At 34.6% G+C, this 20,556-nt stretch overlaps 1 protein-coding gene across 3 annotated transcripts in view; it reads left to right on the top strand.

Moving 5' to 3' along the window:
* TMTC3 (transmembrane O-mannosyltransferase targeting cadherins 3) overlaps window positions 1-19,960 on the top strand; it is a 39,564-nt gene extending 19,604 nt beyond the window's left edge. For 2 of the 3 annotated variants that reach the window (XM_074539647.1, XM_074539646.1), the window contains 7 exons: window positions 654-802; window positions 2,642-2,762; window positions 3,367-3,478; window positions 4,172-4,275; window positions 5,374-5,543; window positions 6,308-6,534; window positions 8,037-19,960. In XM_074539647.1, coding sequence (XP_074395748.1) covers window positions 654-802; window positions 2,642-2,762; window positions 3,367-3,478; window positions 4,172-4,275; window positions 5,374-5,543; window positions 6,308-6,534; window positions 8,037-8,848 — 1,695 coding nt within the window. In that variant the 3' untranslated portion in view covers window positions 8,849-19,960. The remainder of the gene's footprint in view (window positions 1-653; window positions 803-2,641; window positions 2,763-3,366; window positions 3,479-4,171; window positions 4,276-5,373; window positions 5,544-6,307; window positions 6,535-8,036) is intronic. The other variant, XR_012580063.1, reaches the window with a different exon arrangement.
* Window positions 19,961-20,556: the final 596 nt, after the last annotated feature.

The following is a 20,556-nucleotide window of genomic DNA, read 5'->3' as shown; positions in this document are numbered from 1 at the left end:
AACAGTCATTCAGGACTTAAAGCAAATGGTCATGTCCACTTTCTTTGCAACAGATGGATTTCTTTGTCTCTTAATAAACACAATTTTTGATAAGAAGTGAGTCCCCAACCTAAGAACTACAATTGTGCAGTTCTTAAGTTCATCGTAATTTCAGATACTTTGGGGTACTCTTAGCACTCTGTCCAAAAACTGCTGTTTATTCAGTGACTGACTCTGATTTTGTTATTCACATTTCTTACAGAAACGCACAACAGACTCTATTGTACTGTAAAAATAGCTGCTGTATGCCTCAAATAAGCTGATACAAATTTTTAATTGTCAGATAATGTCCAAGGTTTTACACTGTCTTGTTTCTTTATCTGGAACTCTTACTAAAATTGGTTTGAATTAATCTTTTTATTTGTCCTCTTTTTGTAGTATAGTAAAACAAATATACTTCCAAGCCCTTAAGTAAGAAATAGAATAAATTGCAGGTTACTGCTTGCTGTATTCAATGTGAAGCAGATCTGAATATTAAAAAAAGAAAAGACCGAATATCTACTATTTATGTCTGGTTTTATGGGAATGTTTTTGTAATTTTTAACTTGTTTCTTGGGTACAGCTTGTCACTGCTAATATCTTGATTACTAATGTTATTTGTATTTCCTTTCTAGGCTCTCTGCTTAATAGTGCTACCATTCATTCCTGCGTCAAACCTGTTTTTTCCTGTTGGATTTGTAGTTGCAGAGCGAGTGTTATATGTTCCTAGCATGGGATTCTGCATTTTAGTAGCACATGGATGGAAGAAATTATCAAATAAAAGGTAAATAAATTCATACTTATAAAAGCTCTAATGGGAAAGCTTGCATAGCCATAAATATGATTATCCTCTTGAAAATAATTGATGAGTGTAAATCAAAACTGGTTTAACTTTATTCAAAGTTGATTACTGACTGAAGTTTATACAGTGCATGTGAGTCAGCCAGTTAAAGTTGCTGAAAATTTAATCAGCAAAAAATTAAATTTTCAGAAATGCCATGCTAGGAATGGATATCAGCCATTCAGTATTTTTTAAACAAAACAGTTCTTTGGTTAACAATTTCTCCTTAAAAATGGTGCTTTAAAAGCATGTTTTGTACACACTTTTGTGTTTTCTGATATCTTTTACATGGACTTGGACATACTTCCCACTGATGCTTTACCCTTAGCCCAGTGGTGTCCTAATGCCAGTTCAGACAAATGGAAAGGCAGAAAATTGCAGTCTGTGTTGTCTGCTATTGTTAGAGATGAGGCCTTGCAGTAGAATTTACACTAACTGGTGCTGCTGAAGCTGACAGCACTGGATAATGAGAAATTAGTGATATATTGTGGGAGTGTGGATTTCTCACAAATCCCACTACAAGGCAGTAAAAATAGAAGTGATGTGAAAGAAAGAAGGGAACCAGGAGAGGATGGCTGGAGAGAAAAATTAGGCAGCTAATGTAATTTACTACAAAAATATTGGAAATCAGTTCTCTAAAATGAGAAAGAAAAGGTTCCTTCCTTTAGAAATATATTGAAAGAAGAATTCTTATAAGCCTGATGGGTTTACAGATTACTGTATATGACTGTTCTTATTAATCACATTGGTAGTATTTTAGAATTACTCTCTAGATTTTATAGTTTCCCTTTTTTAGTGTTTTTAAAACCAAACGTGGTAGACAAAACATGCATTTTGTTTATCTTAGAAGTGGATGGGGAAAAAACCTTGCAGTTTTTAGAAAACTCTTGTGAAATAGGTAGCAGAGTGAACAACTGTTCTGTAAGTCAAATGTGAGAAATAGTGGTTAAGGGTGAACACCTGTATGTCCACTCCAGAAGGAGATTTTTTTTAAAACAAATAGTATTCATAATTGTGGGAATACTATTGAATGTTTGGCATCTTTTTTATAATTAAATTAGAATCCCGAAACCAAATGATTAGCATGTTAATGTGTATGTTTTAGATCTGTTACGTTGAAACTCCAGAAAAATAAACTGCACAAAATGAAGGTTATTCCTGACAAGCTTGTCACAGAGAGTGACCTTTGCCCCAGTTTGCAGCTTTATAAATAAAATTACTAGAAAATCACTAAAACTTTCTCCTACTTAGATATTCCAGTAGCATTAGGATTATATTTGCTTATGGAAGATTGGGTAGTCTCCACAGACGTCTCCATTAAGGTGTGTTCTGCAGTGTGGGAAAGATTTGCAATGTGTGCAGTAAAGGATATGTGTGGAATTCTCTGATGTGAAACAAAAGTATGAGAGAATTTTTTAGCTGCATTTTTCATTTTTTAACATTTTGTTAAAAATAGTGTTGTGGAGAACCTCACTTTTTGGCATCATATGTATTGTCCTAAATTACAGATAAGTTTTAAGAGAAGTAAAATTTCTGTGAACATTCTATAAAAATTCTATTGTGTTGTGTGAATTGGACTTGTTCTTATTAAGGGGACTTGCATGAGCATAGCAACAAAAGTAGGTAAACAAAATTAGTTTTAGATTGAACATATTTCCTTTCAAACTGGAGTGTGCTAATCACAAATGTGGTCCTTTGCTTGCCTTTTAGCATATGATATACTTATAATAATTAGAAATGCTGATGTGCTTACAACAAGTCTTTGTTTCTTTTATTTAATAGTGTACTAAGAAAAATTTCTTGGGTTTGTTTGGCTGCGATGCTGTTCACTCATGCCTTAAAAACACTGCACAGAAACTGGGATTGGGAGTCGGAGTACACTTTGTTTATGTCTGCTTTAAAGGTACTGTATTCTGTTTGGAAAGGATAATGGGAAGTTCTTGTTGCGGTTCTTAAGAAACTGCAGTGGAACATGATAAAAATTGACAAAAGCTATGCCTGTTTCAGCACATTAATTTCTATATTGAGAATATTGACATCTAATTAGTTGCTTTTGGGAATGCTTTAAAGAAAGTGTGATGCGCACATAAAAATTCATATGCAGAAAATAGATGATAATTTTGCTTGTGTCAAAGCAGTTGAATTCATTCTCTTGTCTGGATGAAAGCCGGATATGTTTCAGTACAAAAAGTTTGAGGCATAGAATTATTTCTTCTAAGTTCATATGGTATGATGAGGCAATTGGTAAAATATCCCATAACAGTCAAAATGAATTTTAAGATGATTGGTATTTCTAAGAGCAAATAACTAAAACAAATTGATGTTACACAACAAGAACAATGTAATCATTCTGTATGTAGTGTTCTGTTATTCTTTGTATATAGAAGCTTGATGAAATCTGTCATTTGAAATACATTTTTATGTCTTAAGATATTGTTAAGAGAAACTCAATTGTTAAGTAATTTCAGCTTAATACCTTGTGCTTTGGTATCTTTTTCTGGGTTTAGGTGAATAAGAACAATGCAAAACTATGGAACAATGTGGGGCATGCATTAGAAAATGAAAAAAATTTTGAAAGAGCTCTGCAGTTTTTCATACAGGCCACACAAGTGCAACCAGGTAAAGCTTTAACTAATTGCCATCTCTTCACTCCTGGTATTTCAGTACACTTTAGCTTACACTAACTGCTTCTCAATGCTCTGTTGTGCTTCAACTGAACATCAAACAAAGTCATATAATAAGTTAATTGATCCAGGGTTTTTGAAAATAAACTAAAAAAGTCCTCCGGAAGTGATTTCTGTCTATAAAAAGCTGCAAATACTTTGAGAACTATTTCTTGTATGACATTCTTTATGAATTAACTTGAACTGTGATTTCTAATGGAGTATAAAATATGGCTTTATTTTTTTATTCAAAACTCTGGAAGTGTGTAAGAAAATTTAAAAATCTAGATAATATTAAAATGCCCATTTAATCCATTTTATATATTGTTACAAAAGAAGTTCTAGGTATTACTGAACAATCTTTCCTTTTAGAAGATTAATAAATAACCTTCAATTTATATGCCTCTATTATAGCAAGAAATTAGATACAGGGAAGTATGATAGGACCTTAAACTTTTTACAGTTTTAATTTTACAATCCTTCATTAACCAGTTCCTGGTTAAATTAGTAGCTGCATAATTAAGATGAAAACTGATAGAGTTGCTTTCTTCTTTTAGTGATGGAGATGTTTCATCAGAAACATCTGTGTTTAATTTCATGATACTAAGTGCATGGAAATATTTTAAATTTCATTCTTTTCCTTATTAAGATGATATTGGTGCCCACATGAATGTAGGAAGAACATACAAGAACCTAAACAAAACAAAAGAAGCTGAAGAATCATATATGATTGCTAAATCATTGATGCCACAGGTAATTAGGAATTTAATCTACCACTGCAGCACAAAACCTCTATTTCTGATACAATTTTGGGTTTTTTTTCCTGTTGCTTTGTGTGGCTGTCTACTTTAAAGATTATCAGTGTTCTTTTAAAAGCTATCTATGAAAAAATAGGCTGTATACTTTTTTTCTGAAATTGTGGTTGTAAAAGAAAGCAGCAGCCAAAACCTGCAGTTTCTAGTAACAATTGGTTTATTTTCACTCACAGCTAATGCATTGATGATGACTGAGTTTTTGAGCCCTTCAGAGAAGGCTTAAATACAGCATTGAAGGTTGGAGAAGGTAGCCACAGCAGCAACAAAAAAATTTGGCCTGAATATGCTTTTATAAACATGCATTTTGTTACCTTTTCTATTTGTTCAATTATATCTATACCTAGGAAATTTTACTTGTTCATGCTGTTTAGAGTAAAAGATAATGGGATTTTGAAGAATGTGTGAACGTATTAAAAGCTGTGGTGAAAATGAAACTGGCAACAAAAATAGCAGCCTGTTGAATAGAAGCATGGCATTTAGAAGTTTGTGAAGCACTGTTTCTGTGAAACAGTGGAAAGATTCTAAATGGATAAAGTATAAACAGTACAGCAGTTGCAATGTCATAGCATTTTCATCTCTCCTCACTACTTTTTATCTTCTCTATCAGTTGGCAAATCATTGGCTGTAAAATCTTATTTACACTTTTCTTAGGCTGAAGGGTCATAAAAAGGAATTAAAATGTCTGACAGAATGTCAGTTTATGCTTTAGGAAATATTTTCATCTGACTGGAGAAAGTTTTGCAAGGTCTGTTTGGTTTCAAATGGCTATCTGCATGAACCAGATTAAGCAGCAGCAGAGCTTAAATGTTGTACAAGTTTTTTATTCTTTATTTCTATGAAAACATAAATAATATTCTGTTTATTTTTGATATGATTTTTCTGGGAAAGAGTTACTGTTCTTTGTCATTATCAAAAGCCTACACTATACTGCCCAGTAGTACCCTAAAATAAATGTAGCAGAGTGCAAAGGAGTTCTATACTGATCATCTTTCATATTTCTCCTCATCTGTGTTTGGTAATGTGTTGTCTTTGACAGATTATTCCAGGGAAAAAGTATGCAGCAAGAGTTGCTCCTAACCATTTAAATGTGTATATCAATCTTGCAAACTTAATTCGAGCAAATGAATCTCGCCTCGAAGAAGCGGATCAGTTGTATCGACAAGCAATTAGTATGAGGCCAGATTTCAAGCAGGCTTACATCAGCAGGTATATTTTCTAATTTTAGAGATACAAACAAGTTTACTCAAGAATATGTATTTGTAGTACTATGAACACAATTTAGTTTGTACAGTTCAATTATCTTCTGAAATTGTTTCATTTCCAAGTGAGAAGATGTAAATTTGGGACAATAATCAATTATTCATTACAAGCCTGTTCTTTTAAATTACTCCTTCAAATGGCATATTTCCATGTAGATTCCGTATTCAAACATTGTATAGAAAGACACTTCTATTCGATTTCTTTATGAATCTCTAATTTCTAACCTCAAAGTTCAGTGTGAACTAAAAAGCTTTTGGTTAGTGTGAATCATAGATCTTTATACTTTCTTGTTAAAGATGGTCCAGAAAATGCAAGTCGTAATTATTTAGTTGACATTATTGCTTTTTAGTTAATACTAATGTGGATGTGGGTATTGAGGCTTCTGTCCACTGTTTTGTTTGTTGTAATTCCCACTGGGATGTTCAAGGATGCCTGAACTATAGCTTTGCAGTGTAATTACAGGGCCAAATCAGGCACCCTTGATCAGTTCCTTTTTTGTTCTCGTCCTGCTTATGCAATTGTTTTATACAGGTTTTTGAGATCTGAAAGCTTTAGGAATAGAATGTAAAATAGGGTCTTGTATTGTTTTGTGCTTAAAACTAAATAAAAAACCACTGTTATCTGACGCCTACTGTCTGTAGGAAGACAAACTTTAAAAAAAACCTGTCAATTCTTATATGGGTAACAAGAAAAGTATGGTTCTTCAACAGGGGAGAATTACTTTTAAAAATGAACAAACCTCTGAAAGCCAAGGAAGCTTACCTTAGAGCTCTAGAGCTAGACAGAACCAATGCAGACCTGTGGTACAACTTGGCAATTGTTTACATTGAACTGAAAGATCCAACAGAAGCCCTGAAGAATTTCAACCGAGCTCTAGAACTCAACCCAACGCATAAACTGGCGTTATTCAACTCAGCGCTGCTAATGCAGGAATCTGGTATGTTAATTGTCCTCTCTGTGCCTATTGCATGTTTGCATTTATAGCATCCACACTGTTTAACTTTTTATTAACTCTTGCTTTTGAAAAGGAGAAGTACATAGCATCCTTAAAAAAGAAGCTATTTATTATAGCTTTGTTATTTTTTAGTGTATGGAATTTGTGCAAAGTGTACATACACCTTAGCTGATCAGCATCTTTAATCCAAGCACTATTTTACAATATATCGTACACATATAAAGAATAGTGTTACTCAAACATCTTCAAAATAATACCTATATAAACTTTAAAGGTAGTAGTTAGTAAAATACATTTAATATCTGGTTTGCATTTGTACTGATTGATTTAATTATTGACTCAAAAATCTAGCTTACGTCTCTGGGCTTAAATCCTGCTCTACAAATAGAAATGTCTTCATAGGTTTTTCTGTAATACTGCTAATAAGGATGAATTCAGTTGGATTTTCATGAGTTTGTTTTTTTATATGTATAGCTCTGTGGATAAGGGTGAGTCCTTAGTGAATTAAGACTGTTGCAGTGAGTATTTGGCAGGTGACCTGCTAAGATTTGTTTCCCTTTTATTAAGATGGTAAACTGCCCCTAAGAAAGATAAAACAGAGTTGATTGAGGCTGAAGACACTTAATAATTTTCCATCCCTTATCACATTGTAAATTAGGTAGTTCAAGACGTGCCTTGTTCCTTTTCTGTAGAAGTACAAGCAGCTTCAAACAAGCAGAAGTATTAACTATTTAGCATTCACTTTTCCATACAAGAAGGTGCTATATTGTTTCAGGAGGTGAAAGAGGGCAGATTAAAGCAGCCCCCCTGTCTTTCAGTAAGTCTGTGTCTAGAATTTGTTACTAAAATACGTTCAGTGTACTATTCAGTAAAATAGCACAGACCACAAGCATGTCTAGCTAATCCTGGTATTGTCAGATAAAATTGTTTTACTAAATCTTTTTTAAACTTTGATGCAAATTAAAATATAGGAGTTACAGGTTTTATTGTTTTGGTGTTAGAAGATATCTTAGCCTGGCTACATTAGAAGTCACCCTATGTGCTCTCTGTCTAAACTCTTTCAATCTATCTTTAATAAAATGAGATCTTCCACTCAAAGTTTGCCTCTGTAAGAGCTGGTTTGTCAGAACTGATGTCTGTTCTGCATTCCATTTGCTCAACTGTGCATGAAAATAATTTCTCTTAAGCTTGTAGAGACGCCTTTTGTATCTGTTATACCAAACCGAAATACCATTCAACAGCTAATAGAGTAATGATGCTGACTTTGGCTAGAAGTCAACTGTATATAGTTTCATTCCATAAAGAAGGTAGATAACATTTGGTTTTGCTGTTACACAGCTATGATGAAAAATAGCATTTAAACCCTTTCACTTTTACAGTTGCATTTTAATTTGGATAAAGACTGCATTTTACAGTCTAAAAATCCTTCAGAATAAATGTTTCAGGAAATATCTTGAGAATAAAATGCATTTTCTGTCACTTAGGTGATGCTCGACTTAGACCTGAAGCTAAGCAAAGACTGCTACATTATGTGAAAGAAGAACCGCAGGATTCAAATGGATACTTCAATTTGGGTATGCTGGCAATGGATGACAAAAAGGACATGGAAGCAGAGGCGTGGATGAAGAAAGCTATAAGGTTACAACCCAACTTCCGAAGTGCTTTGTTCAATTTGGCCCTGCTTTATTCTCAGACAGGAAAAGAATTGATGGCTTTGCCTGTCTTGGAAGACCTACTGAGATACTACCCTGATCATACCAAAGGTCTGATTTTGAAAGGTGATATCCTTATGAACCAAAAGAAGGATATTGTTGGAGCAAAAAAGTGTTTTGAAAAAATTTTGGAACTGGATCCCAAAAATGTACAAGGAAAACATAATCTTTGTGTGGTTTATTTTGAGGAAAAGGATTTAATAAAGGCAGAAAAATGTCTGGTTGAAACACTAGCACTGGCACCTCATGAAGAGTATATTCAGCGTCATCTAAACATAGTTAGGAGTAAAATTGCATCACTTGGTGCTATGGAACAGTCATCACTTCCACCAGATGGGACTGCAGCTACAGAAGCAAAAAAAAACTCATTTCAGAATTTGAAAGAAGCAAAAAGTGAGAAGACAACCACCCAATCAACAGTTGATAATAAAGAGCACTCAAAAAACAAGAAACCAATAGAGAAAAGCACTGTGGACAAAGAGACTCCCAAAAAATCTACAAAAGAAATCAAAGACATTGAGAAAAAGAGAGTTGCTGCATTGAAAAGACTAGAAGAAATTGAGCGTATATTAAATGGTGAATAGTCTTTACCATGTCACAAAAGAATAAGGGGAGCTATTTTTAATTATTGTTTAATTTGTGAGCCAACTGGAAAGTGTTCTCAGTGCTTTGAAAATAGAAATAATGTTGACTGCATATCACTTATCAAGCAGCAAAAGGCATTACAATGCTCTATGTGAGAAAACCACAACTTTTAAATATGATGGAGGGATGGTTGGGAATTAAAGGATAAAGGGTTGAGAAAAATCTTCATGCAGAATCCTTAATAATGAGAAAATAGCACTCATAAAAGTCATTGGTAGTCAGGGATATTAAGTAATGCTACTTTCAAAGATTCAATGGAAGAATTGAATGGTGAATTAGTGGGATAAGCCAGACACTCCTCCTTTCCCCCAACAAATCTGTTTGTATTCTCATTATCTACATTTCTGTTTAAACATCAGCTGAAATTTTTCTAGACCTGTGTTGTACAAGAAAAACAGTTTTTCTTTGCATTATTTGTTTCCAGAACTTAACAAATTCATCAAAAAGCCACTGGATGTAGTATAGGAGGATGCAACAACACATTAAAATTTTCAGTTGCATTCTAAATATGGAATGATATATTAGCTTTTAGATGGTCTCTATTTACGATGCTAATGGTTTGTACTCTTTTACCTGGTAAGAAGTCTTACGGTGCTCTTAAGATCTTTAGACTCTGCTTTTTTATTTTAAAGGAAATGTGTGGGGTTTCTTAAACTGTCAATCATCTGATTGTTTATAAAAACTATATTATAAAGGGTGGTTTCTTCCCCAGTTCATTGAATGCTGATAAATGCACTTTGGTACAGTAACCAGTATGCTATGCAGTAGTCCATTTTGTTGACTTTGTATCAATGGCTGTGGATTGACACCTTGGTGTAGTAAATTCTTCCTTGTATGGTAATCTGGTTTTACTATTTCTGTCATTGCAACAGTATTTCTATTCTCATGACTTTTTATGACACTAATATAAGCAATGTTTGCTCAATGCAGTGTGATAATAATTAAACCACTGAATTTAGTCATGTTTAACACAAGACAATGTAGGTAGTGTCCTTTCAAATACTAAGTTCTGTTGTTTTGATACTTTGTCTTGGGTGTGTGGTTTTTATTAAATATTTATTTTGACTACTAAAATATTCCCATTTACACTTTTTCACTAGTGCATCATTTTAATTTCTTACACAAAAGGAAAATCTTTCTAATTTCAGTATTGCTTTTATCCTTATGCAATGCATATATTTTTGTTTAAATATGCTACTGATTACCTAAACCTGATGTTTACCTTAATTCTCAGAAAGAAAAGAAGTGTAAGAGATGAGTTCACTCATAATTTTCACTGATCATTAAATCTAACTCTTACTCTTCATGTTTTGTGTTATTTCATGATGTGGAAGTATTCGTTAACAATTCTGCAGTTTAAACTTAATCCTTTCTGTACCTGCTCAACTTTCTGCCTCAGGCAGTAATCCAGCTGTAAGATATAATAATAATCTCTGTGGGAGAGGTCTTAAGTGGGTAAAGGGCTTCCTTACACAGACCTTTTATTCATTGTTTATCATTCTTAATGTTAGCACCACAATTGCTTGCATGGTAATAACTGCGGGGGGTGGGAGGGGGGAATGTGTTTTAAAAAATGTTATTTACAAGCAGCTGACAGGAACAAGTATATGGTGTGCAGCTGTTCATCATACAAAAGAACGTTTAAGTGCTGCTTTTAAAGAAGGGCTCACAGGAATCTGTTGACCACACCTTGAAAATCACTTGTCTGTGAATAACTCAGATACTTGCACCTAAAATAGCAAGTGTGTTGACTTTTATAGAAACATTAACTTGCATATTAAGTCTTCCTCCAAATCTTTGTTTTAGAAAAGGATTAGCCATTGTTCTGGGCAAGATGAAGGAACCTTCATGTGAAAATGGCAAGAACTACATAGTATGAAAAGGTATTCTGATAGAGAATTTCAGGATTCTCCTCTCTTCTATAGGAAGAGCTCTTCTTTTTGCCATTGCCCCACCATTTTTATTTGGTGTGTAAATTGAAGAGGGGAGTAAAGACACAGTCTCAGTCTCTGCATCTGAGTCTCTGTCATGTCTCATCTTGACCATCCAAGTAGCTCTTTAGGTACTACCAGGAACTGTTAGATTTATTGGTGCTGAGAAGTGCCATCAGTTTTAACTAAAATCGTCAGATGGATGGAAACTGAATGTTGCTGGATGTCTTTCAAGTCTGTTCTCAAGTTCTATTCCCCCTTTGTGTCTCTCAGAGAGATGTCAGTAAAAACAAGTATTTTGACTATCAAGTTGTATTTATCCTGTTAGGATGGGTCAGCCATTTTAAAATTAGGCTTTCACAAAAAAAAGGGTTCATTAAATTGAAGTGACATAGCTTGTGAAAAACTATCAAAATAGCATTTACACATAGGAAAACCATCAAAAAGAGTAATTTTGGCTTTTTCTGCTTGCAGGTAGAACAGAATAATCAACAGGTATTTTTCTCCCTTCTAGTTCAATCTGTCTTTTCTCTTCCCACCATCATCATGTGCAAAATGCCATAAATATCATCCCTTTTCAGAATTCCCCAATTTCACTAGACGTGCAATTAGGAATTTCTAAGAGTGGGACAGGAATACTAAAATAATTTATAGCTCTCTATTCATACAGTGCAATTCCTGAGGTTGCTGAAAAAATGGATGGATGTCTTATATCATCTTGGCATCCATATGCAAAATTTTTCCCACTTACACATACAGGTGCAGAGTAAGCATTTTAAGTATTACACATATTTGTGCATGTGATTTGAGTACAGATGCATGCATTTGTCAGATTATTCTTTGGATCTTTTGCAGGTGAGTATATGCATAGATAGACTTGTAAGCATATGGATTAATTGGATATGCATGCATATAGTTGGGACACACTGATACCTAGAGGTTGTGCATTTGCACAGGGGCAACAAAAAAGTACTTCAGTTAAACTTATTCATTCACTTCCCTGAATTCCTCCCATGTCAAACTATGACAGCCTTGTAGCTATCATGCCTTTCTCAGGGGTGTGGACCTTTGGGCTAAGAATGCAGGTATCTGTGCCTTCCTGAAGTTTCTTAGGGAAAGACTCAATGAAGATCAAAACAATTCAGGGAAGTTTTCAGCCCATCCCAGTCTCTTGCAAGCTTTGCATTGCACAAAAGCTCCAAGAAAGGTCCTGATTGGGGTGAGTGTACATGGCTAGGCTTTTCCTTGCAAGTTCTAGAATTCACTTCTGCCTGGCACAATGTCTGGAATTGCAGCAGAACCTGCTTCACCTGCTGCTGTGTAACCAAAACTATGCTTGGACTTTGAGCCTAGGAATCCTGCTCTGCCTAGACAGAAACCTTGAGAATGGAAAGGCTGTTAGACACCTTCCACCCATCCTTTTCCTCACTTCCTTCCCATACAAAAATACAACACTGTGTAGTATTTCAACTATAGCAAAAAGAACCTGTCCCTCAGACCTCCAACAGAGCTTAAAAAACATGAGAAATTCCTTCTTGAAATCAAAATAACAGAGCTTAGTATGTTACAAATAATGCAATGCTACACTTTGTTTTAAATAATCTTAGATAGATATGACATTTTTATAGTTCTGAGTAGTAGTGCAGTTGATATTCTTAGAAAAACTTTAAAACTGCTTTCTACAGTCTAGTGCCTGTCTACAAACTAGTGGTTTGGCATGTGGGTTATATGTCCCTTGCAAACAGCCAGAGGAAATCACGTACAGACGTCAAGTAACAAAAAGCAATAATGACAAAATCAAACCAGGGAAAGAAAAAAAAAAACCTAAACAAACAAATCAGAGGACTTCATGCGTAATTATCTTGGTTTCAGAACAACATAATAAACTTTATAATTTTCCTGGGCTAGGAAATCACCTCAGAAAAACACATTTAGCCTTCTCTGGCATGGTCATAATTTAAAAGATTGCTGAAAAGATAATTGGAATTTCTGGATACCATTTACTGTCAACTAATGAATTCTGTTTAGAATAAAATTAATATAATGTTATTACTCCAGCATAATGCAAACAACTGTTAGCTGCTACATCTTTACCAGTATAAGAAAGACACTACCAAAAGAAAGGGAGTAAAAAGTCCTTGTTCAGTTTGTGTCTTCACCAGTGCTTATTTTAAATGTCTTTTGCTAAATACTCATACAGAGGCACTAACATTACAGCAAATTTAGGGGTTACCTGCTTGCGTGGGTGAGTTCAGTCTTTTGTGGTTATGGACAGAAACAAAGAAATTAAAAGCTTGACTCGGGGTGTTGCATGCACGACTACACATTGGCATTGAGGAAAAATGTACATATATTTTCTGAAATTTTAGTTACTCATAGATCACTGTAGCAGGCAATTTGGTGTATTTGATACAGTTGTGGAGGGTGATACAACTTAGATGATTTATCTGAGGCTGTGAATTCTGTAACTGTGGTGAACTTGAAGCCTTAAAGGACTCCACATAGCACTCTGTGCATTGGAAAAAAGCACGTTGTTCAGATATCCTACCCCTATTTAGCATACGTGTTTGTTTCTCACATGTAAGTATCAGGGTATTGTCTTTTTAAATAGGCATGGCAAGGTATTTTTAATTACATGAGTATTCATCTGCTTACAATGAGAGTAGGTGGAGGAGGAAAATACAACAATTACAGGATGTCTTACCAAAAGCAGAAGTCATAAATCTTGTTTTTTAAAATACCATCTAGAACATGCACTCACCTTGATTTCATTTGCAGTTGTTAACCCAGCCTTACACTTTAGTTGTACGTGAGCATCATTGGAGCGCGGTCTGTGGCGCCCACTCCCCCGTACGCCCACTCCCCTGTACCGAGAGCTGGCAGGAGATTGTGGCACCGGGAGCTGACAGACTGGGGGATTAGTTGCTACCACTCCTCAGCCTCCAGCTGAATAATCAAGGTTTGCTTGTTTGTTTGGGTGCATTGCTCATTTCATCTACAGGAATATCAGGCGTTATGGATGATTACCTCAGTTTGCAAAATAACAGTAATTGTTCTGTAGATAAAAGTGGCTTAAAGGGAGCTTCTGAACCCCCTTTCTACCCCTTGAACAAATTTTGAACAGGTCTAGAATACTGGGTTGTCTTCAACTCTATGCGTTTGATAAAACACTTTTATCAGTTTTCCAGTATAAATAGCTACAAACAAATAAATAAAAAGAATGGAAAGGAATGTGACAGCTTAAATCTCATGAAATTCAAATACTGGGCAAAAACATAAAAGAAGCTGAATTCTGTACTGCTTCTTTAGATATATGAGAGGGTTTTCATGAAGTTACAGTATGATTTGTACCACTGACTACTATTTCTATAGTTCACACTGTATTTCTGCCCCTTACTTGGATGAATGTAGCCAAAGTTTTAGTACAAATATTTAGGTTTAAATTTTCCATTCCAAGGATAATCCTTCAGATAGTTTAACAGATATTGCAAAGGAACTAATTTGCAAAAATAATTGAGTTTAAGGAGTTTTTTCCTTCTGATCAGCATACATGAAAAATTCTGTATTTGACCAAAAAATAGATGTATTGCATGAAGATAAAAGCACCACTGACATTACAAAGATTCATAAAGATTTAAGATCTTCCAATTATCTGCAGTAGTTTATCTTGTACTAAAAAGGATCTTTCTTTCCATTGACTTCCTTTGTATTGTGATTATTTAACTGTCTGTAAGACCTTTTCCCCTAAATAAGAGATTTTTTAAAAATTCTGAGTATAAACATGACTGATGATCCTTCAGCTTACAAACATGACATACTGACTAGAAAAACAGAAAACCACATAAAACAGAAAGCAACTGAAATGCAAGAAAGCAAATGGGGGAGCTTAGTTTAAAAATTAATACCAAAAAAACAAACACTGTTATCTTAGGCTGTTTTGTGTCTGAGTGTCTCAAGAGCCTTCTGGCTTATGAGGAAATAAAGCAAACTTTTAACTCATCAATTACTGACAATCTCAACTTTGGAGCCTAAAAGCTGTGTCATTTGGCTGGTTTTAGTACTTAACGCTGCTCCTTCTTCAGCTCTAGGTGAACCTGCATAAAGGGATTGGAGGTGAGATTGAATTTCAGTAGCAGTCTCTGTATTGTATTGTTTTTGCTGTCTTTATGTTCTCTCTCCTTTGTTCTCTCGTCTTTTTTTTGTTTCTATGGCAGTGATACTTTCTCACACTGCCAGTGTTCCAGGACAGAGGGCTGAAAAGAGGAGGTAACTGAAGGATTAAAGTCTTTATACGTAACTAATAAGCATCTTCAGTGTTCTGCTCTTTGCTTTTGGTTAAATGCATATGAACATATGTGTTTATATATGTATAGAAATTGCATATCTAAGTCTCTGCTAAAAAAGCGGAACACGATTATTTCAGCATTCACTATGAAAAGTGCTCATTTTGCTTTATGATTCAAAACTTTCATTATTGTCCTTGGAACAGCAATGTAGAAAAATACCTACAGGGACTGATGACCAAGTAACTGCTTCAGGTTATTACCCATTGTGAGGCAGCTACATAAATCACACAAATGATCAGCTAAAAGCAGAGACTTACATAAATAATAAGTACAGTTGTATAATATATAGAGCATAATACCATGTGGCTGTTTGATTTTTGCTGTTGTGTATTGTGATGGGATTTCTTTTGCTCGTGATCTTGCAGGGTTTTGAGAAGGTGAGAGTTTCTGCTTCCAAGGGCAGCAGCTGTTCAAACTGTCGTTATCTGCTGTTCATTATCACTTCAGAGGTGAAGGCTGCTATCTTCGTACTTCTTGGTAAGTATCTTGTTAAAATGTGGAACAGAGGGCTCATTCAACAGGCTAAACTACAACACGATTTGCAGAAGATCGTGATTGTATCACTCTATGGATGAAGACAAAATTAGACAGAATTGTTCTGTGTTTCTACCCTGAATTCACCTTTTACAGAATGTTTTCTTCATGGTCCTGGTAGCAACTTTTGTATACCTTAGGCCAGTAACTATAAATCTTAAGCAACAATCCATCCCATGTTCTCCCTGTGACAGGATAAATTGCAGTGCTCTAAATAACACCACTGTAAGATGTGGCCTCTGACCTGAGAATCTTATCATCGTGGAAAAATGTGATGATCTAAACCGGGAAATAAATAAAAATGACATTTTCCTTACATATTTGGGACTAGCAAAAAAGCATCTAGGGTCTTACAAAGCTTCTTAATTCTACTGAAATATGACAGTCTTCATTATATTGTTTGTTAACCTTCCTCCCAGCCTGTGATTTTCTTCTGAAAAATTTATTGCTTTTCTTCAACTGCTTAATTAAAGAGAAAATACTAATTTGCTTTTAAATGTTACAGTCAATTTCCATTTTGAAGTTTTTTAGTTTTAATTCAAGATGATTATGCATAGATCCTGAAGCTCATGTACATACAATAGCACCAAATAGTAAAACTGCTGTGAAGACCATGTTTGGAATATTGCAGGTACAACATGACTGGAAAAGCTGAAGTGGAATAATAAAAAATGAATAAGATTTTTGCATACAAATGTACCACCAGCGAGTCAAGACATATATACTCCACAAATTACTGGATGCTTGAGTTAACACTAGATTAATATCACTTCCTTGTTGATTTACACTTTTTCTGAGCATTTGCTTTCAGATACTGAAAGTGGGTTACATAGACTGGTTTCATTTGGTGTGGATCTCTGAAAAGGAATTCTGCAGAGTATCCAAGGGGGCCAGGGGCTGTGGCATGTGTTGTGTCAAGAGAGGCTGAAGCAGCTCATTCATTTTTGCCTCAAGAGACAGGAATTACAGGGGCTTCTTACTGCCATCTTCAACTCTGGGACGGTATTTGCACAGAAGCAAATAATTTGAAAGGTAATGAAGACAAGCTGCAGCAAGGGTAGTTCTAAATAAATGCAAGAAAATAATTGTTCTCAGCATTGCCATTTGCAGATGACCCTGCTGTTCAGAGGCTTGTCACCCCCTTGGCATATTGCCTTCTTCAGGCTCCTCAGCAGTCATGCCCTGGTGAGGACAGCACTGTGCTGGCCAACCACTTCAGCACAGCCAGAGTGAGACATTTTGCTCATGGCTGAATGACTTAAATGGATGAAAATTTTGTTGGTAAAATAATATCTTTACAGAACACGAATTTTGTTGTTTGTTGCCAAATGTTAGGGTTGGTGAGGTATAAAAATGACAAGTGGCAAATAGCTACATTCATGAAAGTGAAGATCTGTAAAATGCCATGCAACTTTTGATTTAAGAAGGTACTATTGTGCAAAACCCCAAAACCTCATAGGACGTACCAAGAGAAGAATCCACCATGCACAGTTCCAAAACTTGTTCCTAAACAATTCCCCTGACCATTTGACAGCAGAAACAGTCAGGGATTCCATAAAGCTAAATGGACTTCAGGTCTGACCTATGCCATAAAAAGTATTATTCTTAACTTCAAAATCATTAGAGAAAAAGAGTAGAAATGTTTTGCTCGGAGTAACATAGAATGAACAATCATCTATTGTAACCCAACTTTGGCTATATCAATATAAATGAAGGCCTTGTCTGTAATGTTTCTGACCAGAGAAATGTTTGGGATCTTTGACTTTGCAGGTACAGACTGGGGAAAAACGCTAAGGATATTATAAGACCTGGATATTTGTATGCATACTGACCAGCCATTTTTTAGTTAGGTTATGAACCTGCAGAAAGTAGCATTATTTGAAATTATTTTTGATAAGATGTATTTACAAGATCGACTGTAAAAAAAATCCAGCATATCAAAATTGGGCTTTCATGAAAAAAATAAAACAAAAGGATTTATTTAAAATTAAATGGAATTAAATGGCAGTAATCCGTGTCTGGATCTGCAAAAGGCAGATTTTATGCACAGATATACTGAGACAATTCAATGGACCACAGAAAAAGGTGAAAGTAAAACACCGTAAAATTCTCAATCTATGTAAATTGAGATGCTATTTTTTGGTTGATTTAACAGATGAATAAAACACCTGATACAATCTTCCTGAAATTGAGCTTGGGAGAAAAGAATAGTTGAACTACAAATGACAAGAATTAATGAAATTATTAGAAGATGGATAAAAGCTTTCCAACAGGGAAAGACAATTCTGCAATATCTGGTAGCAAAGAAGTTACTGGAGATATTCCAAAAATAACTTGTCACTGATGTCAGTCATGACCATGGTGGAAATACAGTAAAAACACTGATTGTGTTTGTTGATGACACAAATATGTAAGCATTGTCAATATAGGGTATGGTATTGTATAAAAATCGCTTATTTCAACTGGATTAATAGAAGTCAGATTAAATTCAATAATAGATAATATAAAGTGATGCACCCTTCCCCTAAAGGGTGGATCATCACAACCTTGCTACTGGTATCCCACTTCTGTTGAAAGCTAAAGTTTAGCAAAGAAATAAGTTGGAAATATATTTGGCTGTGCTACTAAACAGTAAGATTGAAAATTAGTATATTAATTTAGCCCAGAATTGATGTGACTGTGTCAGAAAAGCAACTCCAATAGAAATAAAGACTCTAGTGATGCTTATCTGGAATATTTTCTTAGTTTTGATTGTCTATGTCCAAGATCAATAAATTAAAACTAAAATAATTACACAAAATCTCTGCTGGATAGATAAGTAAAGAAGGAGGAATGTCTTCTGCAAAGAGCCAGAACTTGTTATCTGAGGCTAAACAAGTGAAAAGGGCATGTCTTTGTTAAGATATTCAGTAGGAGGGTTAAAACTGGAAGAAATATTGCCATTTAGGCTAAAAGCCAATGTTTGTACAAGAACAAAAAGGGAGAAAACAATTATAAATACACTCAAGCTGGAAATGAGGCAAAAAGCCCAGTCTACTGGAACAATATATTTTGGGACTATCTTTGAAGGAGAATGGAGGGGGGAGGAAAAGAAGTTATTTTAAGCTAAGTCTATGAACAGTTTTGAAAGTGAATTCATCAAATGCTACCTGCAATAATAAAGAAGTAAATTTTGTGATCCAGGAAGTTTATTCTAATTTTGTGCTTCATTAAAGCACTCTAAGCTAAGAAATGATAGCAATTTGCATCCTAGCCTCTGTTTATTTTAAAGCATATGTTTAAATTGGAGGTACTCTTGTGAAAGCAACAATGCCTATTGCAAACTGATGTAATTGACATGTGAAATCATTCTGCACAGAACAATACAGAAATAGATCACATTAAAAGGTCTTGTTTTCAGTGGTTATAATTTTAATGAAATCATAATGTAGCAGTGAAGAGTTGTCTAAACTTGCATGTTTATTGTCTTCTGGAATTATTTTGCCATCTTGCTCCTTTGTACTAAGATGCTCTTGTACTGAGATGCTCTCTCTACAGGTTAAATAAATGACCTTTTAGAGAGCCAACTCAATGATGTTAACACAAATCCCTTGATGTACAAGTCCTACAGCTGTGTGTGCCAAATTACTGCTGCAATTCATGGGGTATAGTACAAGAGGTTAACTGAAAATTTGCAGTAGAATTCAGTTTTATCTGAATATGCAAATAATTGCTTTTTTATATGTATTGGAGATGGTAGTGAAAGCTTTACAAAAGATTGGAGTGAATCAGTATTGTGAAGGTAGAGAAGAATATGCAGTTCTCTGCCTTCCTTTTTTTGCTTCTATGCCCTCTACCTGGTAGGCTAGTTTTCTTAAAGCCTTCATATAATGAAAGTATTTATTCTAAATAATAATAATAATAATCTAATAACAATAATAATAACAATAATAATATGATTATTATGATGAAAACCTAGTTGTAAATTTAAAAAAATTAAAATATATTATTAGTACTGGATGATATTCTTGGTTTCTAATATAATATACAATCCTGACTTTATATGAAAAGTAAATTATGGGCACATAATTGTTTCCCAGAAACATTTTAACTAGTTAAGGTAAAAAAAAAATTACAATGTAATAGTAGAACTTACTGTATTCTGTTATTCAAAAAATAAGGGAGAAATGGTTGCTGAAATAATTTGTTAAATTTCAAAACAACAGCAACAAAAAAAAAAAAAAAAACAGAAGAAGAAAAAGAGCAGTGAAAGCAAGTCTAATTTTAGAAGTCAGGAATAGCAATCCCAAAGGACATAGAGAATGTATCCTTAAATATAATGCATTGTGCCTCATTTAAAATAATCTTCCTGAGCAGCAGAGGTTTAATCCAAAACCTAGGAAAGTGTCCCAATACTCATCCCTTGGTGCTTTCTTGGTGTATAAAAACCTCTTTTCCAGAGTTTACTTCCCTCTGGGCGCAGGTCCCTCTGTGTCTCTACGTGCAGTACTAGAGGCAAATCCCGGTGTGTCTGTACTCTAAAAAAAAGGATACAGCACTTTGTCATCCATGCCTATTCAACAAATTCTTAAAAGTAAATACAGCTTTATTTCAGATTCTTATTACACAAAACCAGTTAACTACACAGTTAATTTAACAATCCAAAGAGGCTTTTTTTGTGTTTACTCTGATTTACCTTTTCCCACTTTTTTCCTCCCTTAAGGATTATCTTCTTCTCTTACCTGCAATCTTTTCAGCTACTCTTGGCTGCCTTCAAAACTTTTATTTCCTAGAAGATGTATGGTTTCACCTATTTCTGATCAATTCTGTACATCCACATGCCAGACCTGTGAGGTG

This window comes from Zonotrichia albicollis, chromosome 4, assembly GCF_047830755.1.
Source record: "Zonotrichia albicollis isolate bZonAlb1 chromosome 4, bZonAlb1.hap1, whole genome shotgun sequence".
NCBI lineage: Eukaryota > Metazoa > Chordata > Aves > Passeriformes > Passerellidae > Zonotrichia > Zonotrichia albicollis.
This window is presented reverse-complemented; position numbering and strand designations above follow the sequence as displayed.